General features: G+C 52.7%; 3 protein-coding genes across 3 annotated transcripts in view; 2 read left to right on the top strand and 1 right to left on the bottom strand.

Annotated features, from left to right (window-relative positions):
- The window catches only part of TDRD5 (tudor domain containing 5), a 79,461-nt gene that overhangs the window by 36,977 nt on the left and 20,317 nt on the right, over positions 1 to 22,167 (top strand). The gene's annotated exons all lie outside the window — the stretch shown is intronic.
- FAM163A (family with sequence similarity 163 member A) lies at positions 1,275 to 5,257 on the top strand. The gene is made up of 2 exons (XM_051807252.1): positions 1,275 to 1,380; positions 2,223 to 5,257. Exons 1-2 carry the CDS (start codon positions 1,288 to 1,290, stop codon positions 2,628 to 2,630), a joined length of 501 nt encoding a protein of 166 aa, XP_051663212.1. The 5' UTR covers positions 1,275 to 1,287; the 3' UTR covers positions 2,631 to 5,257.
- LOC127479876 (ADAMTS-like protein 2) lies at positions 5,392 to 19,175 on the bottom strand. Its single transcript, XM_051807375.1, has 17 exons — positions 18,939 to 19,175; positions 17,158 to 17,233; positions 16,547 to 16,649; positions 15,550 to 15,695; positions 15,182 to 15,305; positions 13,858 to 13,938; positions 13,369 to 13,544; positions 12,678 to 13,104; positions 11,684 to 12,104; positions 10,801 to 10,907; positions 10,490 to 10,619; positions 9,941 to 10,154; positions 9,173 to 9,328; positions 8,618 to 8,788; positions 6,821 to 6,997; positions 6,005 to 6,149; positions 5,392 to 5,895 (listed from the first exon to the last, which is right to left on the bottom strand). The coding sequence occupies exons 1-17, from the start codon at positions 19,097 to 19,099 to the stop codon at positions 5,777 to 5,779; spliced, it is 2,934 nt and encodes a 977-aa protein (XP_051663335.1). The 5' UTR covers positions 19,100 to 19,175; the 3' UTR covers positions 5,392 to 5,776.

Genomic DNA, 22,167 nt, shown 5'->3' with positions numbered 1-22,167 from the left:
CTGAAATGGCAGGTTTCAGGTGCGGGATCATCCCTTCCTGGCAGTTTGCTTTGCCCACCTTTGCAGCACCCGCCTCTTCTGCCCTAACAAAGCAATTTATTTAGCCCCGCTGCGGCGACAGAGGCGGCATCAGTGGGGATGGGGACGCTGGGTAAACAAACCCCTTGGGCAGTGGGATGAGCTGACAGTAGTGGGGTTTTTTCCCTCGTCCCTCCCAGGGCCGCCGTGTCTCCCCGTGGCCATGCAGAGCTGCCTGTCCCAGCCGGCCACCCCGGGGCCGGCGTGACCACAACATCCTGCCTGTCCTTTTCTGGGTAAGTGCCCAAGGGGTCATGGGGGGACGTGGGGGCTCACCTGCCCTGGGCAGGATGGAGAGGAGATCTCCTGTCCCAGCAGCACCTGAAACATTGGCCACTTGTGGTGATGCATCCACCTTCCTTGTAATTAATTTTAAAGAGGAAAAGGCTAAGTGCTGACTAAGCAGGCCTGTCCCTTCTCCTGTGGAGCATTTCTCTGAGCTCGGGAAATGTCTCCTTTCCCTGCTTCAAGGTAAAGATTATTATAATAATAATAGTAATAGTAATAATTACCAGCAGCAGGATCCCAAGTGCTTTTTGCCCCATGCGGCCTCCCAGGGGCACGGGCAGATGCTGAGCCCCATCCCTGCAGGGTCCCAATTCAAGGCAAATTCTTGGGACACTGGGAAAGGCAGGTGGGTGCAAGGGGTGCTGTCAGGCGACGACTAACCTCTCCCTCCACTTCTTCCAGGTCCAACGCCTCCGTCACTGAACGTAAGTATCTCTTGGGTCCTGTGGCACAGGGATGGCAGTGGGGGCTGTTAGACCCATTGGTGCCTGGCAGGTGGCCAGGGTGTGATTTCTGGGCTCAGATTGCCAGGCTTGCAGGGTCCAAAGGCTCTGCTTTGGATTTTCCTGGTGGAGACACAGGTTTGCTTCAGGGTTTTGATGAAGAAGGTGGATTTTGTGCTGGGAGGGTAGAAATCATCCCTTTGGGCTCATTAAGGGGCAAGGCTCTGCCAGTGGATCGCAGGGTTTTTCCCAAAGATCCCAAACCAGAGCAGTGATGGCAGCAAGGGGATGTGATGCTGCATCTCACGTGTCCTCTCACTAAGAGGAGAATGACATTAGGTGGTAGTTTTCCAACTGGGGAGAGAGGAATGGATATGCCTTGTGGGCATCACGTCTATGATGTGGTGACAAAACCATGGTAGGTGACTTTTGTGTCCCTGTGTCCCCACCTTGCAGAGTTTGATGGAGAATCGGTCGGATGACAGCGGGAACTGTTGTTATCACCGGGGGAATCCTAGCGACGGTGATCCTACTGTGCATCATTGCTGTGCTCTGCTACTGTAGGCTACAGGTCAGTGTCCCCCACTTTGCCAACCCCACCTTGCACTGGAATGGGCTCCCCAGGGCAGTGGTCACAGCCCCAGGCCTGCCAGAGCTCAAGAAGTGTTTGGACAATGCTCTCAGGCACATGGTGGGATTTTTGGGGCTGTTCTGTGCAGGGCCAGGAGTTGGACGCAATGATCTTTGTGGGTCCCTTCCAACTCTAGATATTCTATGTTCCTCACGCTGAGCTGCTGCTACAGGAGGGGTCTAAAAGGGCCTTTTTTTGGTGTGATGGTAGGGAGTTGAAACCCCCCCTCTCCCCAGGTGCTGCAGAATTATGTCCTTCCCTGCCCCTGGTGTAGGGGGACTCCCCAGGGCTTTTGAGGCTCTGCAGCACTTACTAACTGAGGTGCAGGCTTGGCTGGGTTTGCAATACCAGATGGAGATTTTTATATAATTTTTTTTCCCCTTGTAAATTAAACGAGGAGGCTTTCAACAACAGCTAGCTACAACCTCCTGCTCTTTAAAAGTTAATGTGCAGTCTGTGCCATGCAGCAATGCCCGTGTGATGAAAAGCACAGCGCTTACTTGGAGCAGTTTCCAACTGGCAGGGTGAAATTCCTTCCTCTTGCAAACCTCGCTGGGGGGTGAGGATGAGTTCCCTGTCAGCTGCCTCCTGCAGCTTGCTCAGGTCCAGGTTTTGTCTGGCTTCAGGACCTGGGAACGATGGAGCAGAGCAGCAAGAAGCCACAGAGGGTTTCTCTGGTGGGGGAATGAGGGAAGCAGGGAAGTGGCAGGGCTGGCTGAGAAGCTGAATCTGTCCGCCGGCTGCTCCCCTTCCCCTCATAAAACCCATTCTCTTTCCTGCAGTACTACTGCTGCAAGAAAAATGACTCCGATGAGGAAGAGGAGGAGGAGGAGGAGGAGGAGGAAGAGGAAGTGCCCGACCTCCCCACGCACTCACACCTCGGCATGTGCAACGCCTGCAGCTCCCGCATGGTGGACGGCCAGGGCAGCCCCGCGCCCCCGCCCAGCGAGCTCAACCAGCACGGGGCTCACAACTACTGCCCGACCTGCTCCCCCTACGGATCCCCCTTTTACATCCGGACTGCCGACATGGTGCGCAACGGGGGCGAGAGGGTCACCTACACCCCCGCGTGCTACAAGGAGATGGGGCCGCCCATCAACATGGCCACCCTGCAAGGCTACACGCTGAGCCGGCACGGCCTCCTCCGCAACAGCTTCCCGAACCCGCGGGCCATCAGCACGGAGGTGTAGTCACCATTGCCACTAGCACAGGGTGTCCCCAGCCAGCGCCCGCTCGAGGGAAGGGGCTTTTCACTTGTCTTTGGGGGTGTTCCCACAGGGAAGACCCCGTAGGCCCAGCCCCAGACCAGCACGGTCCTCCTGCTGACCCGCCCGGCACGGCGAAGCTCTGCGGGCGAGAAGGGGAGCAAGACCTCGAAGGGCGACGTTGAACCGGCCACCTCCGAACCCATCATAAGTGTCATTATTATCTACTCTGTCTCCCAAAGGGACTTGTCTAACGAGGGCTATGTACAGTACAACCTAATTTAATTACCCCCGGCTCCCTGAGCCCAGAGTGAGGCCTTGGGTGCCCGCTGCCTCTGGCACACGGTGCAATGGGTGACCACCCGCCAGCTGCCGCCCCTGGCAAATCCCGCTGCCGAGAGGGGCATGGCAGCGCTCCTCGGCGATGGGAAAGCGAGGAAGGGAGGATCCAGGTCGCCCTGCTCCCCTCGTGGGGCATCAGTTGTCGCTAACAGTTACCTTTTCTGTTCGAGTGTAAGATAGGGCACCGCGTCCCACCTGCTTCGGTCTTCGCACGTGCTGAAGAAGTTCAAGACATGAATTTAGGTCACTGCTGGGGGAGGCAAAGCTGCTCGCCAAAGCGCTCACCCACGCGAACGGGCACAGGCTGGTCCTTCTGCGGCCGAAGCCCCCACCTCTTCTACTCTTCACGAGCTTTCTTAGGAGCAATTTTAACTTGGACCCATCAAAACGGAAAGATTTTACTTATGGGAAGAATTGTATCCCTAAATAACTGCAGTTTTGTTCACCTTCTGCTTTCAAAGCCCTACCCAGCCCACCCTGACAGCTCCAACAGCCAGAGGAAGGTTGGTTTTAGGATGAATTTTGCTTTCAACAGCAACAGCAGAGCCCACAAGGTTGCATCTCCTCCTTTGCAGGGCCCACAGCCTCCCACAGAAGAGTGATATTCAGGTGGTTGGGTCCCCCCTGCTTTTGTTTTTGGAAGAAGAGGGTGCAAGACCCAAATGCGGGTTCACTGGCACTGCGGCTGGCAATGACAGCCAGTGACTCTGCCTTTCTGCAAAAATGAATGTGGGAAAGTTTCTTCTTCCTCCATAAATCAAATTAGGTGAAAAATTACTAAAAGGACATCTCCATCATTCACAGGCACTTCCATAGCAACCAGTGCAGGACTGCTCGGCTGAGCTCTTCCCATTCATGGCAGGGAGGAGGGACCAGGACAGCAACGATCCCTGCGGATGCTGTTGGAGGCGATGGAAGGAAACACTTGCCATGCCTTTGCAATATAGGGTAGGACTGCTCAGAAATGTGAGCAGTGAGGTCTTTCTTTCACCACTGCAATTTAGAAATCATCCTGCTGCCCACAGAAGGATTTGGACTTAACCTCCCCCTTCACACAGGGAAAAAGTAGGTCTCAGTATAGAGGGCACACAGTACATCAGCCTTGAGTGTCCACATTATCAGGCAAAAGGCTGATGTACCCTTTGGACCTGCTTATGCCTTGGCACCTCTGCTCAAACAACCTGAAGAAAAGAGCCAGACAAATGCCACTGGTCATGGTCCTTGTAACCAAACCTTGCCCCAGCCTGCATTTTACACACACTTCTGAGCAAATGTTATGCACCATCTCCCCCACGTCCGGCCCAAAAAGACACTGCATTTCCATTATCTGGAGACTCAGTCTGGCTGCGTTGCTTTTAGAGTCTCTTTCCATTCTCCAAATAGTGATAGCAGGTTTTAATGTCCTCTCATATTAAGGGCAAGCAGGAGGGAAGATGAAAGTTAGCAGCAGCAAAGCTCTCTGGATCCCACTGGTCGATAGTCAGTAGCTTCTACCACTTCCCATCCAGCCAGTGCTCCTCCCTGAAAATACTGTCTGTAACGGGAAGAAAATCTTGGCTAACTCGGTAAATCCCATCCTTTCCCACTAAAGCATCTGCTCAGCTTGGTCTCACCCTGCTGGGAGCCACGAGAAGTTAATGTGTCCCAGATCTCTGCCAGACGGCCCTGCCATGCCGTCCCCTCAGCAGGCGCGGAGCCAGCACGGACATGGTGGCTCCTGGCATCCAACTCTACCTCTTGGCACACACAGAAAGGCTTCCCACCCCAATGGCAATGACCTCCAGAGGGTGGGAGTAACACAGGGGCTTCTGCTTCTGTGGGTCCCCCTTTTGGTGAAAGGAAGGCCACAGCATTGTTATCTTCATCACATGCAAATTAAGCGTGACCTATCGCCCGGCTAACGAGGTGCCAAGGCTGGGGAGGCAGTTCCAAAGCAGCCAGATGGCCAAGATGAGGGTTGGCCTCGCAGCCAACACACACCCTGGGTCTGGCAAGGCCACAGGGTGAGTCTGAAAGGGCTGGAAACACGGGGGATGCAGCTGAGGATGAGAAGGTTTGGGGGCTGGTGGAGGAACAGGATGAGGTAGGGGCAGGGATCCCAGATTTTTTCCACTTCAGATTCCTCCTGTTACTATTCTCTGTCTTTGTTGCTCAGCTATGGGTCCAAATTCAATGTCAGAAATAAACGAGGACTTTGAAATACAAACCAGGAGTGGTTTCTGTTCTTTGGCAGGCAGCAGAAAATTAGCTTTATCCAGTGCTGCCTGGAAGTTCTACTGGTACAAAGATTTTTCCTCCCCACCCTTCCTGCCACTGCTTTTGCTCCTCTTGCATCCCCCTCCTCCCTTGCCTCTGGCCTATGTACATGGATACCAAACCCACAGGTTTATAGTTTATCTCTTTATTGTGACACAATTTTTTGGAGTGTTTTGGAAGTTGTCCTGCAGGGCAGACCAGAGAGGTGGGTGCTGTTGTCCGTGCCCTGCCATGGGCCAGCCCCTGTGCCCCTCTGCCTCCAACTAGTGATCCCCAGAGACAGTGACAGCAGGGATAGGCTTTCCCAACTCACTTCTCAGTAGCTTTCTAGGCACTGATGGTTTGTCTTGTGTAAAACCCTCTTGATGGAGAGGGAATAGTGATTAAGTCCTAGGAATCCTTCCTCGCTGAGCAGGCTGGTCTACAGGGACTGGCTCCACAGCCAAGCCAAGTGGGGTGGCTTCAAGTGGTAAAGTCTGGCTCGAGGGGGCTGTTGCCCCTGAACTTGGAAGGGAAGTAGGGCCTGGCAGGACTCAGGGTGACTTGAGCCGACAGGACCAGCAGCAAGCCTTCCTGTAGTACCAGTGAGAGCACAGCTTCACCTTCAGCACCAGCACACAGTTGGCCGTCGCTTTGTCCTCACAGGCGTCTTCTGGGGAACAGGAGCACACACAGAAGGGGTTAAAAAGGAGTTGTGCTTCCCCAGCAGAGAGCAAAGAGCTCCCAAGGGCTCCTCTACCCCCCTGCCCTCCCAGACGTACCTGGTGCCTCTGTGGGGCACGGCTGGAGTTGGCAGGTCTGCCTGGCTTCTGGTTTGGAAGTGGGGTCACAGCCCTGAGCCAGCGCTTCCCCCTGGTAGCACTTCACCTCGCGCAGCCGCACACCAGCACCGCACGTCTTGCTGCACTGTCGGGGTCGAGAGAGAGGAAAGAGACTGTGAGAGGCATTTTTCATTTTCCTATAGCTCCCAAGTTCTTTCTTCTAGTGAGGCCTCCCGGTCCCTGCTTTGGAGACTATTCCTGAGGAGGTTTGGATCAAATCCCACACTGATCTCAAACTTATGCTCCCTTTCTGTTGCTGGAGGAGAGCATCCCTGAGTTGGGGTTGGGGCAGAGCAAGGGAGGAGTTTGCTTTCATCTTGCTTTCATCTCTTTAATGCAACTCAGATTTTTGTTTGGAGTGTTGATGCTGTGAGAGAAAATGGGTGCTGTGAGCCAGGCTCAGCTCTCCTCTCTTCTCATTCCCTAAATGCTCTGCAGCCACCATCAAGGGAAAGCAGGGGAAGACAGAACACGGACTCCTGGCAGAGGAGGGCACGGCTGTATCCTGTATGCCTGCAGTGTGGTGCAAGCTCTTGCTTGAGGCAATAACCCACATGCTCCAAGGTTTTCTCCAGCCTGCATGTGCCAGTCCCTCAACCTGCTGCCTGGTCTGCAGAAAAGCAGAGCTCAGGGTCCCATCCAGACCTAGCAGAGCCCTCGGCAGAACGTGCTGCCAGAGACCCTCAGCGCAGGTCCCCCTCCACTACCCAGGGCTACGAGGCCTTAATCGCCCTTCCCCACCACCCCCAGCCCTACCTGAGACCAGGAGGTTGTGAACCACGTTGAACACGGCCTCCTGAAACAGGCAGCTTGTTCCTCGGGTTTCTGAGAGGCTTCACAGTCCTTCTCAGGGTACTCCCTGTACACGCCGTTCTCCAGGCCCGCGCACAGCACGAGCCGGGTCTTCGTCCCTCGCCCGCAGCTGGCATCACACTGGGAAGGGAGCAGAGCAGCCAGGTAACAAAGGGGGCTCAGCAGCTGCAGAGCCTCAGGTAAGCTCAGAAGCAAGGTGCTTAACGCCTGTGCTAACACCAGTCTAATGGAGGCAAGTGCTGCCCAGGTCACAGGAGCAACGCGTTTCTGCACGTTTCCCGGGGAGGGGGGACAGGTGCTGCTAATTAATGCTTAGCTGGGTTTCACCTTGGCTGGCCTTGAGAGCAGCTACCACGGGGGACCTGGAGCAGCCAAGGTAAGACTACAAGAGGCTGTTTCTGCCTTATTTTATGTGTTTCTATGTTCTCGAAAACCACGCAGCGTATGCATGTAGCAACCTACATCCTGGAGTACCGACAAGCTTTGTATGGGCCCAAGGGGACCGAAGTGGTGCACTGCAGGTGATGCACATGGACAAGTGCTGCTGAGCCCACAGCTATGCAGGCTTAGCTGAGAGGGCTCCCTCCCTCAGGACACCACCAGAAGCAGCACGAGGCAGGATCTACTCCCTGAGCCTCGTGGAGGCAGTTGTCAGTTTGAGATTTAACTGCTTTGTGCCCTTTTTCACCACTGCAGGGTCAGCATGGCTGGCTTGCATCCACCCTTAGTCATCCTGTGAACTCGCAGCTCCTCAGCTGAGGGAACACGGCAAAGAAGCTGGCACAGGCAAAGGTGGGGAGCTCAGCTGGTCTTTCAGAGCTCTGCTGAGTTTGAAAGCCTGGACACAGCTGAAAACTGTACTGCAGGACTGTGCATGGCCCACACTGAGGGCCAGAGCAGAAGACAGGTATCAAACTGCCTTGGGTCCCCAGGTTTAACCAGTTTGTGCTCGTTACCAGTGCTGGGTGAGACTCAACTGAGTGTAACCAGCAGCTATAAAGGGAGCGAAGTGGGAACAGAGGTTTAGCTATGGCTGGCAGGGAGAGGCCTTGGCTGCTTCCCTTTTTTCCTAGAAACCTTTTTCCTTAGTGCTTTATGAATCTCTATTTTGCTCAAGACTTCAAAGAAAAAGCCCAAGCTCCATAACTGACTCCAGGTATCCTTCTGGATGCTCTGGGATTTGGATCAGCTTGTATGGGAAAGCCTAAAGTCTTTAGCAACACAAAGAGCAGAAGGAGACAGGCAGAGACTGATTGTTTGGTAGAATGGAACACCTGGACCATGTTCACTAATTCCTGAGGCAAGTACACAGTCGTGGTGATTTCCAGGGTTCAGGTTTACCTCCAGCTGTTATTTATCAAGGATGAGGCTGTTTTTTCTCTTTAGTGGCGGGACCAAAATCTTTTCAGGGGGGAGTGCAGGTTCTGGAAAAGCTCTGCTGAGGTGTCTGCAACTCCCAGCCAGGTGGGAGAGGAGGACGGTTTCCTTAGAACATTGCTGCCCTCCAATGGAGATCCCTGGGAAGGCAGCAAATGCCACAAACTTTGGGGTGGCAGAGCAGGGACAAGTTGGGGTATTCATTAGTCATTCCCTCTTTCTAAAAGGACCTAGGACAAGGGTATAGCTCCATGGCTGGAGGTCACACTACACAACCTTGCTCTGCCAAGGGAATCAGGCTCCCACCATGTCCTGTGGGATACGGGGTGGAAAGGTGGGCTGAGGACATAGGGCCAGCTTTACCTGTTCCCACTCCTGCTCCACCCAGTGTGCAGGGCAGTCCTTGTCTCCACAGGGATGGACAGCCAGGGGCTTGGTGGCTGGGTCACACTGGGAGTTGGAGATCACTTTCCCCTCCAGGTTGCGACACGCGATGAAGCGGCTCATGCGTCCCTCGCCACACGAACCTGAGCACTTGGAGGAACACAGGGCATTTAGACACATCAGAAAGCAAGAAAGGGGAGAGGTCAGGGTCAGTGGTGCCAGGAGAACTGAGTCCAGAGTCTAGCCCTGCCACTTGGACTGTGGCACTGGATCCCAAGGGGCTTTAGAGGTACATCTAGCTTCCATTCTCCAGGTGCCATGAGCTTCCCAGGTTATTGAATAGAGCTCACCTCAGAGTTAACCAAAATGTATAGCACAGAGAGGCAAAAATACAGATTATTCTAGTTTCTTTTGCTTGGCCTCTGCCAGAAGAAAGCCAAAGGAGAGCTGCAGCGTGTCTGCCCACCTGCTCCCTCCCGCCAGCCCTGCGCCCCTGGCACTGGGAGCAAGGAGAAGCAGCCCCTCTGGACTCACCGGGCCCCAGTCCGAGGCGGTCCAGCGGCGGTCACAGGGGGGGCCTGTGCACACCTTCTCACTGCTGGGCTTCTGGGTCTTGTCACACAGGGACACCTCCACGGAGCAGCGCACCTCCCGCCTCATCGTCCCCTGCGCGCCACACCGGGCCGAGCACTGCAAGGGGCACACCGAGTCAGCCCCGGGCTCAGGAGCAGAGAGAAAGGGTGGGAGGGAGCTATGCCTCCTCCTGCTGCACCAGGAGAGAGGGGAAGGACCCCAGCAGGGACAGAAAAAGGTGGGTCTGTCTCTATCTTTGGTGCTCATTTAGTTTGGGACCCAGAGCTCCAACACTTCAATGTTGAACTGCTGTTCAAAGTCACTGGGCCACAACCCAAGCAGTCAAAAGTGGAAAGTCAACCAAAGGGACTTCAGTTAGGTTTAATTTCTCTGTATCTCCATGGTATTGTTTCTCCATTCACTCTCAGTCAGATAGAACCGTTTGGATCCTCTGGAAGAGGGAGGCAAAGCCTCTTGCTGGCAGGGCTTTCACTTGGTCAACACCCTGCTTGAGAAACGACCTTAGGAAAAAATGTTTTGCAATGGCCTTTGCTGAGCAGTGCCAGAACAGGGGAGCTGTGGATAAAGGCAGCCCTTGTTTCCCAAGGATGCTGCTGCCCAGAGGCTCCCTCAGCCCCCTCCATCTACCAGCCACATTCCTCCAGGCCCCATCCCAACCCCGGCTCCTCCTTACCTCATCTCTGGCAGCAAAGCTCCCCTACTGCCTACCTCGGACCACTCGGAGAGCTCCCACTGGGGCCCACAGGCCTTGTTCTTGCAGGCTTTCCTCTCCATGGGCCTGGCCAGCCCCGCTGCCTCGCAGAGGTCGTCATAAACGGAGCTGTCAAAGCCCGGGGCCAGCATCTTCCAGCAGCGCACGGTGCGGTACTGAGAGCCCTCGCCGCAGGTCCGGGAGCACTCGCTCCACCGGCTGGTCTCCCACCTCCACGAGCAGCCCCAGGAGAGAAAACACAGAGGAAAACCCAGGTAAGGGGGACAAGGGATGTGGGGTGGCAGGGTTGTGCCCGCACACTTGGGACCCCCTCACCCAGCAGCTGCTGCTGTGAATCTGCTTATCACATATATGTCTGTGATGGTGATGCTGGTCTTGGTGATGCTTTGCTCTTATCAGATCCCAAATTCCTTCCCTCTTTTTGTTTACAAGGGGATACAAAGGCTAAGTGCATACAGCCCAAAAATGACCGTATGCTTTGAGCAGAAAGTGATCCTTACAAAGATCTGTTGTGCCCCTGGACAGCTGATGCCATTTCCACTCACCTAGGCTGGCAATCTCTCCCTGTGCAAAATTCGTGGGTGGGTTCTGGTCGGGTCAGGGCATCACAGTACGATTCGTCCACTTCCACTCCATCGTACCTCACACACATTGCATAGGAGGAGCTGATACCTGCTGGGCAAGCAACACCCTCTCTCAGTCATGCTCAGATCAAAAAGCTTCCTCCCACAATCATTAAATAACTGGAGTGCTCACTGCATCTGAAACTCTACTTGCCATGTAAAAAGTACCAGGATTCTCTCCATCAGTGCCCCAAAAGGACCTCATGTGATCAGCCACTGGAAGCCAAACCTACCTGAAGTGCATGTGGAGCTGCAGGGGGCATAAGCTGAGACTTTCCACCGATACATGTCAGCCAAGCTGATGTCATCGTGGCCCACGGGGCTCACATCGAACTCATTGCTGCAGAAAGAGGAGGTGGCGTGAGCGAAAACTGAAAAAAACTGCTGCAAACATAAAATAGAGGAAAATTCCTCCTCTCTGTTTTTGAAGATGGGAAGAAACCCACTGTTTCTGCTCTACATCTGGGCAAGGCAAACCACTGATGAACAGAGAGTGCAAAGCCTTGATCCACCTCCTGAATTCAACTAGCAAGGAGAAAGCATCATTCACAGTAAGTCTCATGTATATTATGGTCTTTCAGCCATGTGGGTGCCCTCAGCCTCAGCTCGTACTACCACCTTGAGAGCCATGATTTAGGTTGGAAAGGGGAGCTCAAGCAATGTGTCTCTCATATCATATAATGTGGCAGGGAGAGTTCACATGTGGCTTGCCAGAAATATTTCAAAGTTGGCCCTCAGTCTCCTGCCAAATATTTACAGAAGTTTCATAAGCTTACATGCTCAGGGGAATGGGACAGGCAGGGCATGATGTGGTGGGAAATGTGTGTATGTGACATGCTATAGACTCCTGGCCTTCTTTACAACCACACCAGCATTGGCCTTGCAGGTTCTTCAGCATCCATTTAAATGGCAGCAGGACCTGAAATATGTTCTGTGAGCTTTGTGTCAGGCCAGTTGTGACACTCGGTCTTTCAAGGAAGCAACTACAGCAGCTGCCAGGGATAGACACTGGTGAATGGGGTCATCAAGGACAGCAGGGAGACTGCCAGAGGACTGGCTTGACCCTCCCTCCCCAGCTAACCACGCCCCTGCTTTGCCCAGGAGACCAAGTGCCACCTTTCCGTGCCAGGGGCTCGCAGAGGCTCTGCCTGGCTGATGTCCACAGTTGGGCTGGCACCTCGCAGAGGGCTCTCCACAGATGCCACCATGCTGTAGTTGGCTGCTGGCCCCTGACTCCCAGTAAATGCCTCCACCTTCAAGTCCTCCAGTGAGTTCTTACGGGCCGGCCCCTTGTGGAGGCCCTGTGGCCACGGGGCAGCTGCCCCAGTCCATAGCCCTGCTGAGGAGTTCCTCGGGGCCATCCTGGCTGCCAGGTGCTGCAGCTCCCTGCAAAAGGCAGTGTTGTGAGGGTCTCTGTGGCACAGCCTCCTGAAGAGACGCAGCCTGGAGGATGCTACGTGGCTGTTCTCCGAGAGCTCGGGTCTCCTCATGCTGTAGGGCACAGCCGTGCTGATGGAGATTTGGTTGAACCTGAGAGCTGGAAGAAAAACACAGGGATGCTTTAACTACACTGGATGGCTTGTATTTCAGCATGTGACATTTAGCAAGGCAAAAAACATTCAGTATTTGGCCTCAAAATCATAAATTGCCACCAGGGAGCACCAAGAGGCCTTACTCACTCTGACCAACCTCTCTATCTGCTCTGGAGCTCCATTTAAGCTCAAGTCTGGGCCTTCAGTCCTGGGCTGAGGAATGTTGCAGATGTCCTTTGTTTCTGAATTGCTTTTTGGCTCTCCAGATTGACCTCAGATTTGACTTGCCACCTGATGATCACTGGACTGTTGCTAGGCCCTGCTGCTGTCACTGTCCTGCCTGCCAAGCTCAGGCGCCGAGGCACTGCCATGCCTGATCCATATGGTGCCCACCCTCTCCCAGCTCCCCTTCCCCCACAGAGCTGCTGGCCCTTGCTGCTCCCCAGCAGTCTCCACCCCATTCCATCATTCCCTCCTGTCCACCCCAACGGTAAAGCCACCTTAGATTTCAAGAAGACCAATGTGGGACATCTGCTTTCAATCAGTAAAACAGGAGAAGGAAAAACAAAGCAACCGACCCAACTCTGTCTCTCCACCAATTGCTGGTGCTTCCTCCTCCTCTTCCTCTCCTGCTGTGTTGGCATGGTAAATCTGTCTGATCTGGAAGTCATACTTCTCCTTCTCTTCACTTTGTTCCCAGCCCCAGTCCCGGGTCTGACTGGTGGAGTTGGTCTGGAAGAAGTGCGGGTGACTGAAGTCCAAATCTTCATGCCCTTCTCTTAGAGGAAGCTGTTCACTGGTGTCGTCTGGAGACAGGGAGAGCCATGTGGCATTGAAGTCCTGGGCAGCTCTGGAGTTGGCTGGCATGGGGTGGTTCTGGCTGGTCTCTGGTAGGTGATGATAGAGAGGTCTGGCTAGAGCAGGGGCTGCGGTTTGGAGTGGTGGCATCCGTGGCACAGTGTAGTCATAAGTTATGTGTGGCATTTTCCCATTAAAGTTATAGTACTGGAGGAAAGAGAGAGAAAAAACTGCTTTCATTTTAGGGATGTGTGCTTTCCCAGAAACCCCTTCTAGCCACATCTATTTGATGATGGATGTTGAGAGAAGACAGCATCCTCACAAATCCAAAAGGAGAGCCACCCCTTGCCAAGATTATCTGGCTTCCTCGGCCACCTACACATGCAGGTTTGGCTTGGGAACCAGCTTATATTCCTTCTGTCTGAGAGAAGCAGGCAAGACAGCAAAGCCTAAAACTAGCCCTTCACATACCATGGCATTCAGAGACTGGTTAGTGGGCCCATGAGCCATGATGTATTCCAGCCCATCCGAGTTCAGGCTCGAGGGCCGCCGGTACTTGAAGACGGTGCCAGCCACCCTGAAGTTCTGGGGATTGTCAATGGCAGAGTTGCCATTGAAGAAGAAATGCCCAGATTCATCTGCAAGTGCTTCAAAGAGAGAGAAAACAGACAAATGTGGCGCTCTGTGGAACACTGGGGCTTCAAAGGCAACGAGGAGAGAAAACAGCCCATCAACGAGAAAAGTCCAGCAGGAAAAGAACACCAGGCCCTGCCCATAGCGAGCTTGGGTTCCAAATGTCTCTCCTGCCACTGGAGATGTGGTAGCCTTGGTTTATGGAGAGGTGAAGCAGCCCTGTGTTACCTTGGAGGAAATGCTCACACATGGGAATGCACAGAGCCTCCTCCCACCTCCCAGGCAGCTGAACTGGGATCTCCACATCCACCTGGCTCCCCTGCTTACCCAGGATGTTTTCTGTTTTCCTGCGCTCAATGATGAGGATGTCCGTGGCACCAGCAGGGATGTTGGTGACGAACACGTAACCTGAGGAACAGAACAGAGCGTGAGGAGACCCCAAGGACGGAATCAAAAGGTCTGGATGGGAAAATCAGCTCATGGGAAAAGCATGTTTGTAGGGGGCAGGAGCTGCCTTTCAGGAGCAGGATGCCAAGGGCATAAATGCATGTTGCACCAGTCTGTGAGCTCTAATCCAAGGTCCCCTCTGAAATCCCATTACAGATCACCATCACAAGTCCAGTCTGAGCACTGCTGGGTTTGGAGTCAGGAAGGAACTGCACAAGTGAAACAGTCTGGCTTTGGGGGTGTGGATGAATGTGTTTCTCACACTCTTTCTGGCAAGAGCACAGAAAAAAGCTTAGTAGCAATCAGGGCTGATGCAGAACAGAAGATGGAAAAAGACCATAGGTCCCCTAAGCTTCTGACTCCATGGAATTTGTCTCAGGAGTAACATAAAAATTGACCTTTAAAGGGAGAGGAAATCAGAGGCTCTTAAAGTCGCATGGTTTGGCGGTTTGTCTTCCTTGCTAGAAATGCAGGTCTTGTCTGTTCTGTAAGATTTTAGCAGGGATGGAATGGGAGGCCAAACCTGTACCCGTACTGCTGGTGGGGATAGCACCATTCCCCCTGCTCTGGAAAGGGGCCCGAGTGCTTTTCTAGTCTGGTGTTTGTAGAGAGGGAGGCAGACTAGTGAAACAACAACAGTGTGAAATGATGTTCCAAAACATCCTCAAACCACAGTTGATTAATTACTAATGAGCATACCACAGTCTATTCCTTCTGTGGGTGGAGGACTGGGCTGTGAGGTTGCAAGGGATGAATCCTCAGCCTGGTTTCAGAGGGGACTGTCCCTGAGCTGTGCCAGCCACAGGACTGGGGAAAGCAGGAGATTAAGTGCAGGCTGAAACAAATGCTGTGACCCTCATCATAGCTCAAGTTTCAAATGAACACGTAGCACAAATAAAAGAAGATTCATTGATCTCTTCACATTATCTGAGGTGGGCAAGATGCCAAAATCAATAGGAACAAAGAGATCCCCAGCTGCTTCCTACTGTAAAGAGGTGAAGGGAAACCTTACCAGCCTAATGTACAGCACATCAAACCAATCTCCTCTGACGGTTAAGTGAAAAGGACAAAACCAGGCATTTAAGCAGGGGTGGCACTCCTCAGCTCTTTCCACCAAGCAGCTGGGAAACTCCTACCCTTGTTTAAGCCAGTCGGTGGTAGGAAGTAGCAGGTGAAGTCTCTGGACTGTGGTAGCAGGGAGTACCTATCTGTGAGATTGCCTTTCGGAAGCTGCCCGAGACACGGTGGCAAGTGCTGCCGTCCCCTCCACACACCCTGCATCTGTCCATCGTCCGGGGCGAGTACAGGCTCCCATCGCACCCAACCGGCTGCAAAGAATAAAACAAGAGAGGGTTTCCTGGGGCCAGCTTATCTCCACAGGGCAGGGTCTTTCCCAGGAAATGCTACTGTGCTCTTTTGGTGGGGTTTGGGGGGGGTGTGTGTAATGAACAAATCCAACACCAGGCCTGGGTTTCAATTCCCTGCAGGGACCCGTTGGCCTTGCGATGAGCAGGAGGTGCAGTCATGCAACTATACTCCCAAATTTTCTACTACTTCCCCCCAGAGCCTCACCTCACACTTTCCATTGATGCAGACCCCTTGATAGGTCCTGTCCTTGCAGGAGGTACCATCCTGTGCTCGGGCCATCAGCTGCCTCTCCCCACTCCGAGTGGTGCACTGGAGGTCACAGGGCTTGTTGGAGATACTGGTGTAGTCATCTGAAGGGACAGAGGCACAGAGTCACCAGGCAGGTCAAAGTGCTCAGAGACGTGCAGCAAGGAAGGGGACCTTCCCCTTATCCACACTGATGGTTTGATGTCACCTTGATGTTCCTGCTGATTGAGATGAGACCCCAAATCTACAGATTTTGTAGTAGTGAAGGGGTCATGGTATGAGACTGCAGCTGGGAACTGTGCCTAGCAGAAATACTTCTTGCTGGCAAACCCTCTTCTTTGCCAAGAGGGCTATTGACTCTGTGGGGCTGTGGCCAGCTACACCCCGTTCAGCTGAGGAGCTGAAGCTGTAGGTGCAGATGCTCCATGTCTTCTTAGCAGGTGAGTCCAGAAACAGGGTAATCTACCTTAGGTGAGCTCAGTCTGAGCCTCAAGGGACAACTGGACACCCACGTGAAGCCATCTGTCTTGACTTTGCAGGGAATGGATGAGTACCTTGCTCAGAACAACCCAGCACCTTGCCCAGTGGGAAGCAGGCTGGGTGAGAGGCAGCCAAACAGGTAGAAGGCACAAGGAGCATGAACACCCACTCTGCCAAGATGAGTGCTGGTTAGCCAAGACAACCCAGAGAAGCCCATGTCCTGTCTGCCCACCACTGCTTGCTGCTGGAGGACCTGAAACAGGAGCAGTGCAGGGAGACAGGAGGCCTGAATGGGTTGAGGGGTTCTGTGAAGAGACAGGGAATGATTTCTCCAAAGCAGAGAGCACAGGGAAGCACTTCCAGACCAGCCAGGAGCATCTATCCCTTGTCCCCAGGACCTTCCCCTTCTGTGCCTGAGGAGACTCTGTGGGTGTTTTCTCACCCTCATCCTTTGTGTGAAGCTGTGAAAACTCACCTGGATAAAGGGGCATCCAGTGGTAGTAGCGCTTCCCAAAGGCTTTGGCATTGAAACTGGAGCACTGCTGCTGTTTGAAGCTTGCTGTGTTGGCTGGGCAGGGCTATGGAGGGAATAAATACCATCAAAGCTCCCTATGTCACAGCCATGGTTGTGACAGCTGCTTGTCACTGCTGCATCCTTGGAGGATGAAAATGCCCTGTCCACCCTGGAAGGAATTAGCAATGGACTCTGAGGTGCCCTTATACAGGCAGAAAGGCCAGGGCTTCATTGCCAAGGGGCTCTCAGACAGCTGTATTTAACAGCCCTGCAAAAATTCCTTCCAGCAAAGGGAAAAGCATACAGGAAAAACTTCATTCCTCCCCTCACCCCACAAGAAATACGTTTTTACATTCTTTTCCCCCATCTCTCAGTCCCAGACAGTAAAGCCCATCTCCTAGGTCCTCAAAGGCCCATCATCCACCACCCCAGGAGTGGATCCTACCCCTCATCTCTGCTCCTCTGTGGGATCAGTCCCACCCTGAGTGCTGATGCTCTTGCAGCTCCAGGTGGGACCCCTGGAGTCCCACATCCCCCAGTAAGGACCAGTCAGTACTGGAAGTGATTCTCACCTGCTGCTGGCACAGTTGGTAGTGCTTGGCTTGACCAACACACATGGTGCTGTTTGTTCCCTGGGTCATCTGGAGCCTGGAAAGCAGAAATTTCCAGACATGAGATGGAGATCTGTGAAGTACCAAGGTACTGAGGATGACAGAGAAGTCAGACCTGACTTAGAGGGGAGAAACAAGGCAGGCATTTTATCGGAGCAAAGCTTTCTGGATCTAGACTGGCCAACATCTCCTCTGAAACACATTTTCAGTGCTTTTAGGTGAGCTGTGATTTTAGGCTACTCTCTTTTTGGGGTAGGTTGAGCAGACAGAGAGCAACTGCAGTATCACTGCCTCTGTGTCCCTTCACCTCTGAATTTCAAAAGGGTTGATGTGACCCAAAGGACCATAGACCCTGATGATTCATCACTTCCATGGAAGCACCCAGAACTTGCAGTGACCAGGGGAGCTGATTTCAGGATTCACTGTGCAGTAGGCAGAGAGATGCCACCTCTCATAAGGACTGGCCAGCTTAAAAGACTAACAGGAAAGGCTTGGTGCAGGTGATATACCAAAACCATGGGAATTTCAACACTTGATGCTTTAGCTGATCCCCGGAGTAAAAAAACCACACAAAGCCTCCCCACTCCAGCTGTGGAGTCAAGGATAGAGCCAATGCCAAATGGAGAGAAAAATCCCTCTTCTGGCAGGAGGCAAAGGGCAGAAGGGCTGCCCTGGCTGTGGGGCATGTGGGACAGCCCCAGCCTCCATCCCTGTTCTCTGTTTCCCATTGCTTTCCCATCATGGCCACCGGGTGCTGGGGAGGAGGAGGAGCAGCAGCAGAGACATCCAGGGAGGCCACATCCAGAGAGAAGGTGCTACAGCACATCTGGACCCTCACCATGCTGCCAAACAGCCCACATAAAAGGAGCTTTCTGCTGCACGAAGGAGGGCAGGTTGGGGGCCCTAGTTTGAGTTTCCTCCACTCAGGAGTGCATTCATGCAGAAGGGAAAGCTGGCTGTGCTGCAGGATTCCAGCTCTCATTAACACCTCAGGAGCCTGGAGCAGCAGGTTAGGGAGGTGCTGGAGGAGGAGGAGGAGGAGGAGGAGGAGGGTTTGGTGGCAAGGTGACCCAGAGGGAACAGCAGGAGTTCAGGCAGCTGAAGCTCTCCAGCTCTCCCCACTCCCACAAATCCAGTCTGACTGATACCACGATTGTAGCAGCTGTAGGGGACAAGTGGCTGTAGGGGACAAATGGAGATGCTGTCAGGTGACAGCCAGATAAATGACAGAGGGGAAAAAACTTGCCAGCTCTGCAGGGAATAAAGAGGAGAAATTGCTGAGATGTGGCTGAGCTGGTTCCTGCCAGGAGTAAATCAAGTCTCCATACGGTGTCTGGGAATATGTAGCCACGTCCTTAGCTGGTCACAAATCAGGGTTAGGTTGGTTGAGCAGCCCTTGTAAGTGAGGGTTTGTGAAGGAAAGGGGAAGGGGAACAGAGCTAGCCTTCTCCAGCCCACAATTCCGTCATCTTCAAGTCTCCCACAGACCCCAGGAGGGGACCAGCCCCTGCTCCCCATCAGACAAGTGAAGCTGAGTGGAGGACATGTTCAGGGGTGTGCTTCTCCCCACCACCGCCTTGCTCCATGGACAACAGCTGCCTTCCTTTCCCAGAGGCCACGGATGAGGGAATGGCCAACCCTGCAAAACAAGGAGGTTTGGCCCCAAAACGCAGGTCAGGGCACCCAATTTCTTTTCTGCCACTTGAGACCTGGCCAAGGGCTCAGGCTGGGACACGACTCACCTCTGTCTCAAGCAGTGCCTCTCCCGGGACATCACGCCTCCTCCGCAGGACCGGGAGCAGGTGGACCAGGAGCTCCACTCTCCCCACCACTTGGTGACCTCTTCATCCCAGGGGCCACCTCCATCTGCTGCCTCACTACTGTCCTGACAGAAACAGAGCATGGTTAGCTGGAGAACCTGGCTCCTCACCACCAAAGGCAGCTGCCATGTCACCTGGATGCCTTCTAAATGGGCAGCACTGGGACCAACGTGCCAGGATCCAGGCCCTGTGGGGCCACATCAGGCTCACAAATTTAAAAATTCAAATTTCCTTCTAAGACTAAGTGGGAAGCAGGATCTCACGATGTAGAGATGGGCTGTTGGACTGGGCACGTGTGACAGCAACACCGGCCCCACAGCATCACTGGGAGTACACAGGTGTCCCTCATTGGAGCTGTATTTCAATGAATAACCTGCCCTTTGTGACCAAATCAGCTGAGATCCAAGCTCCTCACCCCCCAACCCTCACAGAAGTCATTTTCAAGAGTGCTTCAGAACCAGAACCTCCTGCAGATGCTCTTGTCCCTTTTCCCCATGCACCCCGCTATGCTCAGAGGAGCAGGGCTCCCTCTCCCAGCACACCTTGCTGGGGCTGATCCTTTAAATTTGGCAAAGCTGAGCTCTCCTGGCCCCAGCGTGGTCGTTGCAGCAGGCTGCTGTTGGCTGTGCCTCCACAATTCCCAGCAGGTAAGCAATTCTGTGGTTTAGCTGGTTCTTTTTTCCTTGCAATATTTCCCTGCTTAGTGTCTGATGGTCTAAAAGCTCCTGGGGACTTTGGCAAACTTGTCTGTGCAGGAATTAATCTGCTGTTTACTGAAGCACAGCTGTGAGTAGTGTTTAATGCAGCCATGAGTTTAACACAGGACAGTGACTGAAAAGGATTTATCCAGCTGGATACTGAGCGTTTCAATACTAATAGGTGAAAATTAATAATTTGTGTGTGTGTGTATGTGTGAAGTCTGCTTTAAAGCAAGGGCTCAGGGAAGTTGTATCAGTGATACTGTTGGCAAAACATGCTGGTTTGTGGTAGTGGCTGATAGCCCTGTGGCAAACAACCCACCTGCAAACCATAACTGATGGATGTGACAGAAAACTCTGCAGGGTTTACTCATCACTAAATGTGCTCTGCTCGCTATTTTGGTTGACTGTCTCTTGGCTTTGTGCTCTTTCATGGTGTAATAAAGCCAATGTGCTCTTCATCTTGTAGTGCAATTCCTGCCTGAGAACTTGTGTTTCCTCAGTGTCTGCCAACAGAGCAGCCTCTGGGCAGAGGAGATGCAGCTGGTTTATGCAAATGTTTTTAAGTTGTGACTTAAATGGTTGAAATGCCCATAGCGCCTCTTCCTGATAGCCAAAGCATGTTGGAAGGAACTTAACTTTGCTGCAAAAAAGCACCATGTTACCTGGTGCTTCGCTCTCTAGTGATTGCAAGAGTTGGTTTCAAAAAGAACACAACAAAACTCCTCTCTGCACTTGGATGTTCTGGCTGGAGCTGACTTGCTTGACAGGGACCAAATGCTGTGACCGGCAGATGAGTTGCTCAAGAGGAAAAAGGAAATTTAAAAGAAACAGACATGTTTTCAAAAATACCTTTTTTCTGTTCTTCCAAACAATCATCTCAACCCTTTTCCTATGAGAACTTTTGTCTCACTGTTTATTATCATACTGTAAATGGAAATTCTGACTATGTAGCTTCCACATTTACAAAGGAAAGAAACCAAAGGTCTCTCATTGTAAAGTATTTTCAGCAAAATCTTTCCCTGACCCCTCCTATGCTTCTCTGTCATAAACATCTCAAGGCCTGGGGAGAAGGAGCTCTTCACAACTGTCAGGAAGGAGAATTCCAGTGATTTATCCGGTGTCTGTGTGGAGAGCTCAGCGCAATACTGATTCTCTCACAGCTGGGGGAATAACCAGAGCTGGTGTCCTACCACTTCCCTGAGTAGTGACACGAGGCTCATGGACTGCCTGGGGGGAAGGCATGTGGACCAAAAGCTGCAATATTTACAGAGCTTTTCCCCAGGTGGCAATAAAAATAATCCTGCCCTGGGGATCTTGTGATCCGAATAGGTGAGACGAGGCAGAAGGGAAGCAGGTGAAGGGAAGTGAAACAGCCTGTTCTACCCTCAGGATTTGTGTATTTGGAGTGGTGCAAAGTTGCAGGCACCTTTTCAGGGTTACTGGTCCTGGGGTGTTTTGCCTGGATGCAGGGAGATCTGGCATGTGGTGGCAAAGCTGAGGTCTGGGGATGATCAGCATCCCTGCCTTTGTGCAGCTCTTTCTTATGGATAGAGTAGGATACATCTCTGCACTGCGCCTCTTGGGAATGACAGGAGCCCAAATGAAGATTTATTGAGGGATGCTAGTCAGAGGGATTTTTTCCTTTTAATAAAATGTGTTCCCCTATATCCATAAGCCGTGTTCCTGCTTCCTCTCTGCGCTGGAGGAATCAATCACTTTTTAAGTAGATTGATTTGGCTCTCAGGTTTTCCATGACCAAGCTCCCTTCCCAGTCCTTGCCTAGGAGCATTTATTTTCTTGTGTAAGCAAGGACAATGCTGAGCTGTCCCCTTGGCCATGCCCCTTATGGCATGACTGCATCTGAGCCCCAGGCCTGGGGACAAGGAGGGGGAACTTCAGGTACTTAGAGCTGGGGCAGCTGCTTCCAATCTGTGCTGAATTTATTGTATTGTCAGAAATAAATCTGCACTGACCATGAAACACAAATGGTTCTTGTTTTTAATTGGAGATATTTGCATTTTCCAAATGTCCAGATAATAAATTAAGGAATGTGGGACAGATTCCAGATAAGATCAGCTCCTAGCTTTAGTTTCCCAAGCCCCTTGAAAAATCCCAAGAGTGGATTCTGGATGAGTGAATCCCCCTCCCCATCTCCTCCTCAGAGAGGGAGGAGTCAAAGGGGCTTTACAACAACTCTTTTGCACTGTCCTGGTGTTACAGGAGATGCTGGAGGTGCTCTGATTTGCACTCTGCTGCAGAATCACAGAAACAGAGCAGACTAGAAAAACCAGAGCAGGAGATGCACACGAGTCCAGTCTTTATAAGGCTGGCTCTGCCTGGGCTTGGCTGAGGGCTCTGCCTAAAGCAGGTAAGAGGGCCAGGTATGATTCCTCAGGTGATGAGAATTTCCCTCCATAGAAAAGACAGACCACATTCTAGTTCAGCCAGGT

Source organism: Manacus candei, unplaced genomic scaffold (genome assembly GCF_025592945.1).
Source record: "Manacus candei isolate 608988 ecotype Guabito, Panama unplaced genomic scaffold, ASM2559294v1 h1tg000005l, whole genome shotgun sequence".
Classification (NCBI taxonomy): Eukaryota; Metazoa; Chordata; class Aves; order Passeriformes; family Pipridae; genus Manacus; species Manacus candei.
This window is presented reverse-complemented; position numbering and strand designations above follow the sequence as displayed.

What these genes read in the sequence shown, in the direction of transcription:
- FAM163A (XM_051807252.1), top strand. Translation starts at nt 1,288, where the DNA reads ATGACAGCGGGAACTGTTGTTATCACCGGGGGAATCCTAGCGACGGTG. An exon ending in TCTGCTACTGTAGGCTACAG is followed by an intron (nt 1,381 to 2,222) that starts GTCAGTGTCCCC and finishes TCTTTCCTGCAG; the next exon opens with TACTACTGCTGCAAGAAAAA.
- LOC127479876 (XM_051807375.1), bottom strand. Translation starts at nt 19,099, where the DNA reads ATGCTCTGTTTCTGTCAGGACAGTAGTGAGGCAGCAGATGGAGGTGGC. An exon ending in CAGCTCCACATGCACTTCAG is followed by an intron (nt 10,620 to 10,800) that starts GTAGGTTTGGCT and finishes TTGCTTGCCCAG; the next exon opens with CAGGTATCAGCTCCTCCTAT. An exon ending in TCACAACCTCCTGGTCTCAG is followed by an intron (nt 6,150 to 6,820) that starts GTAGGGCTGGGG and finishes CGACCCCGACAG; the next exon opens with TGCAGCAAGACGTGCGGTGC.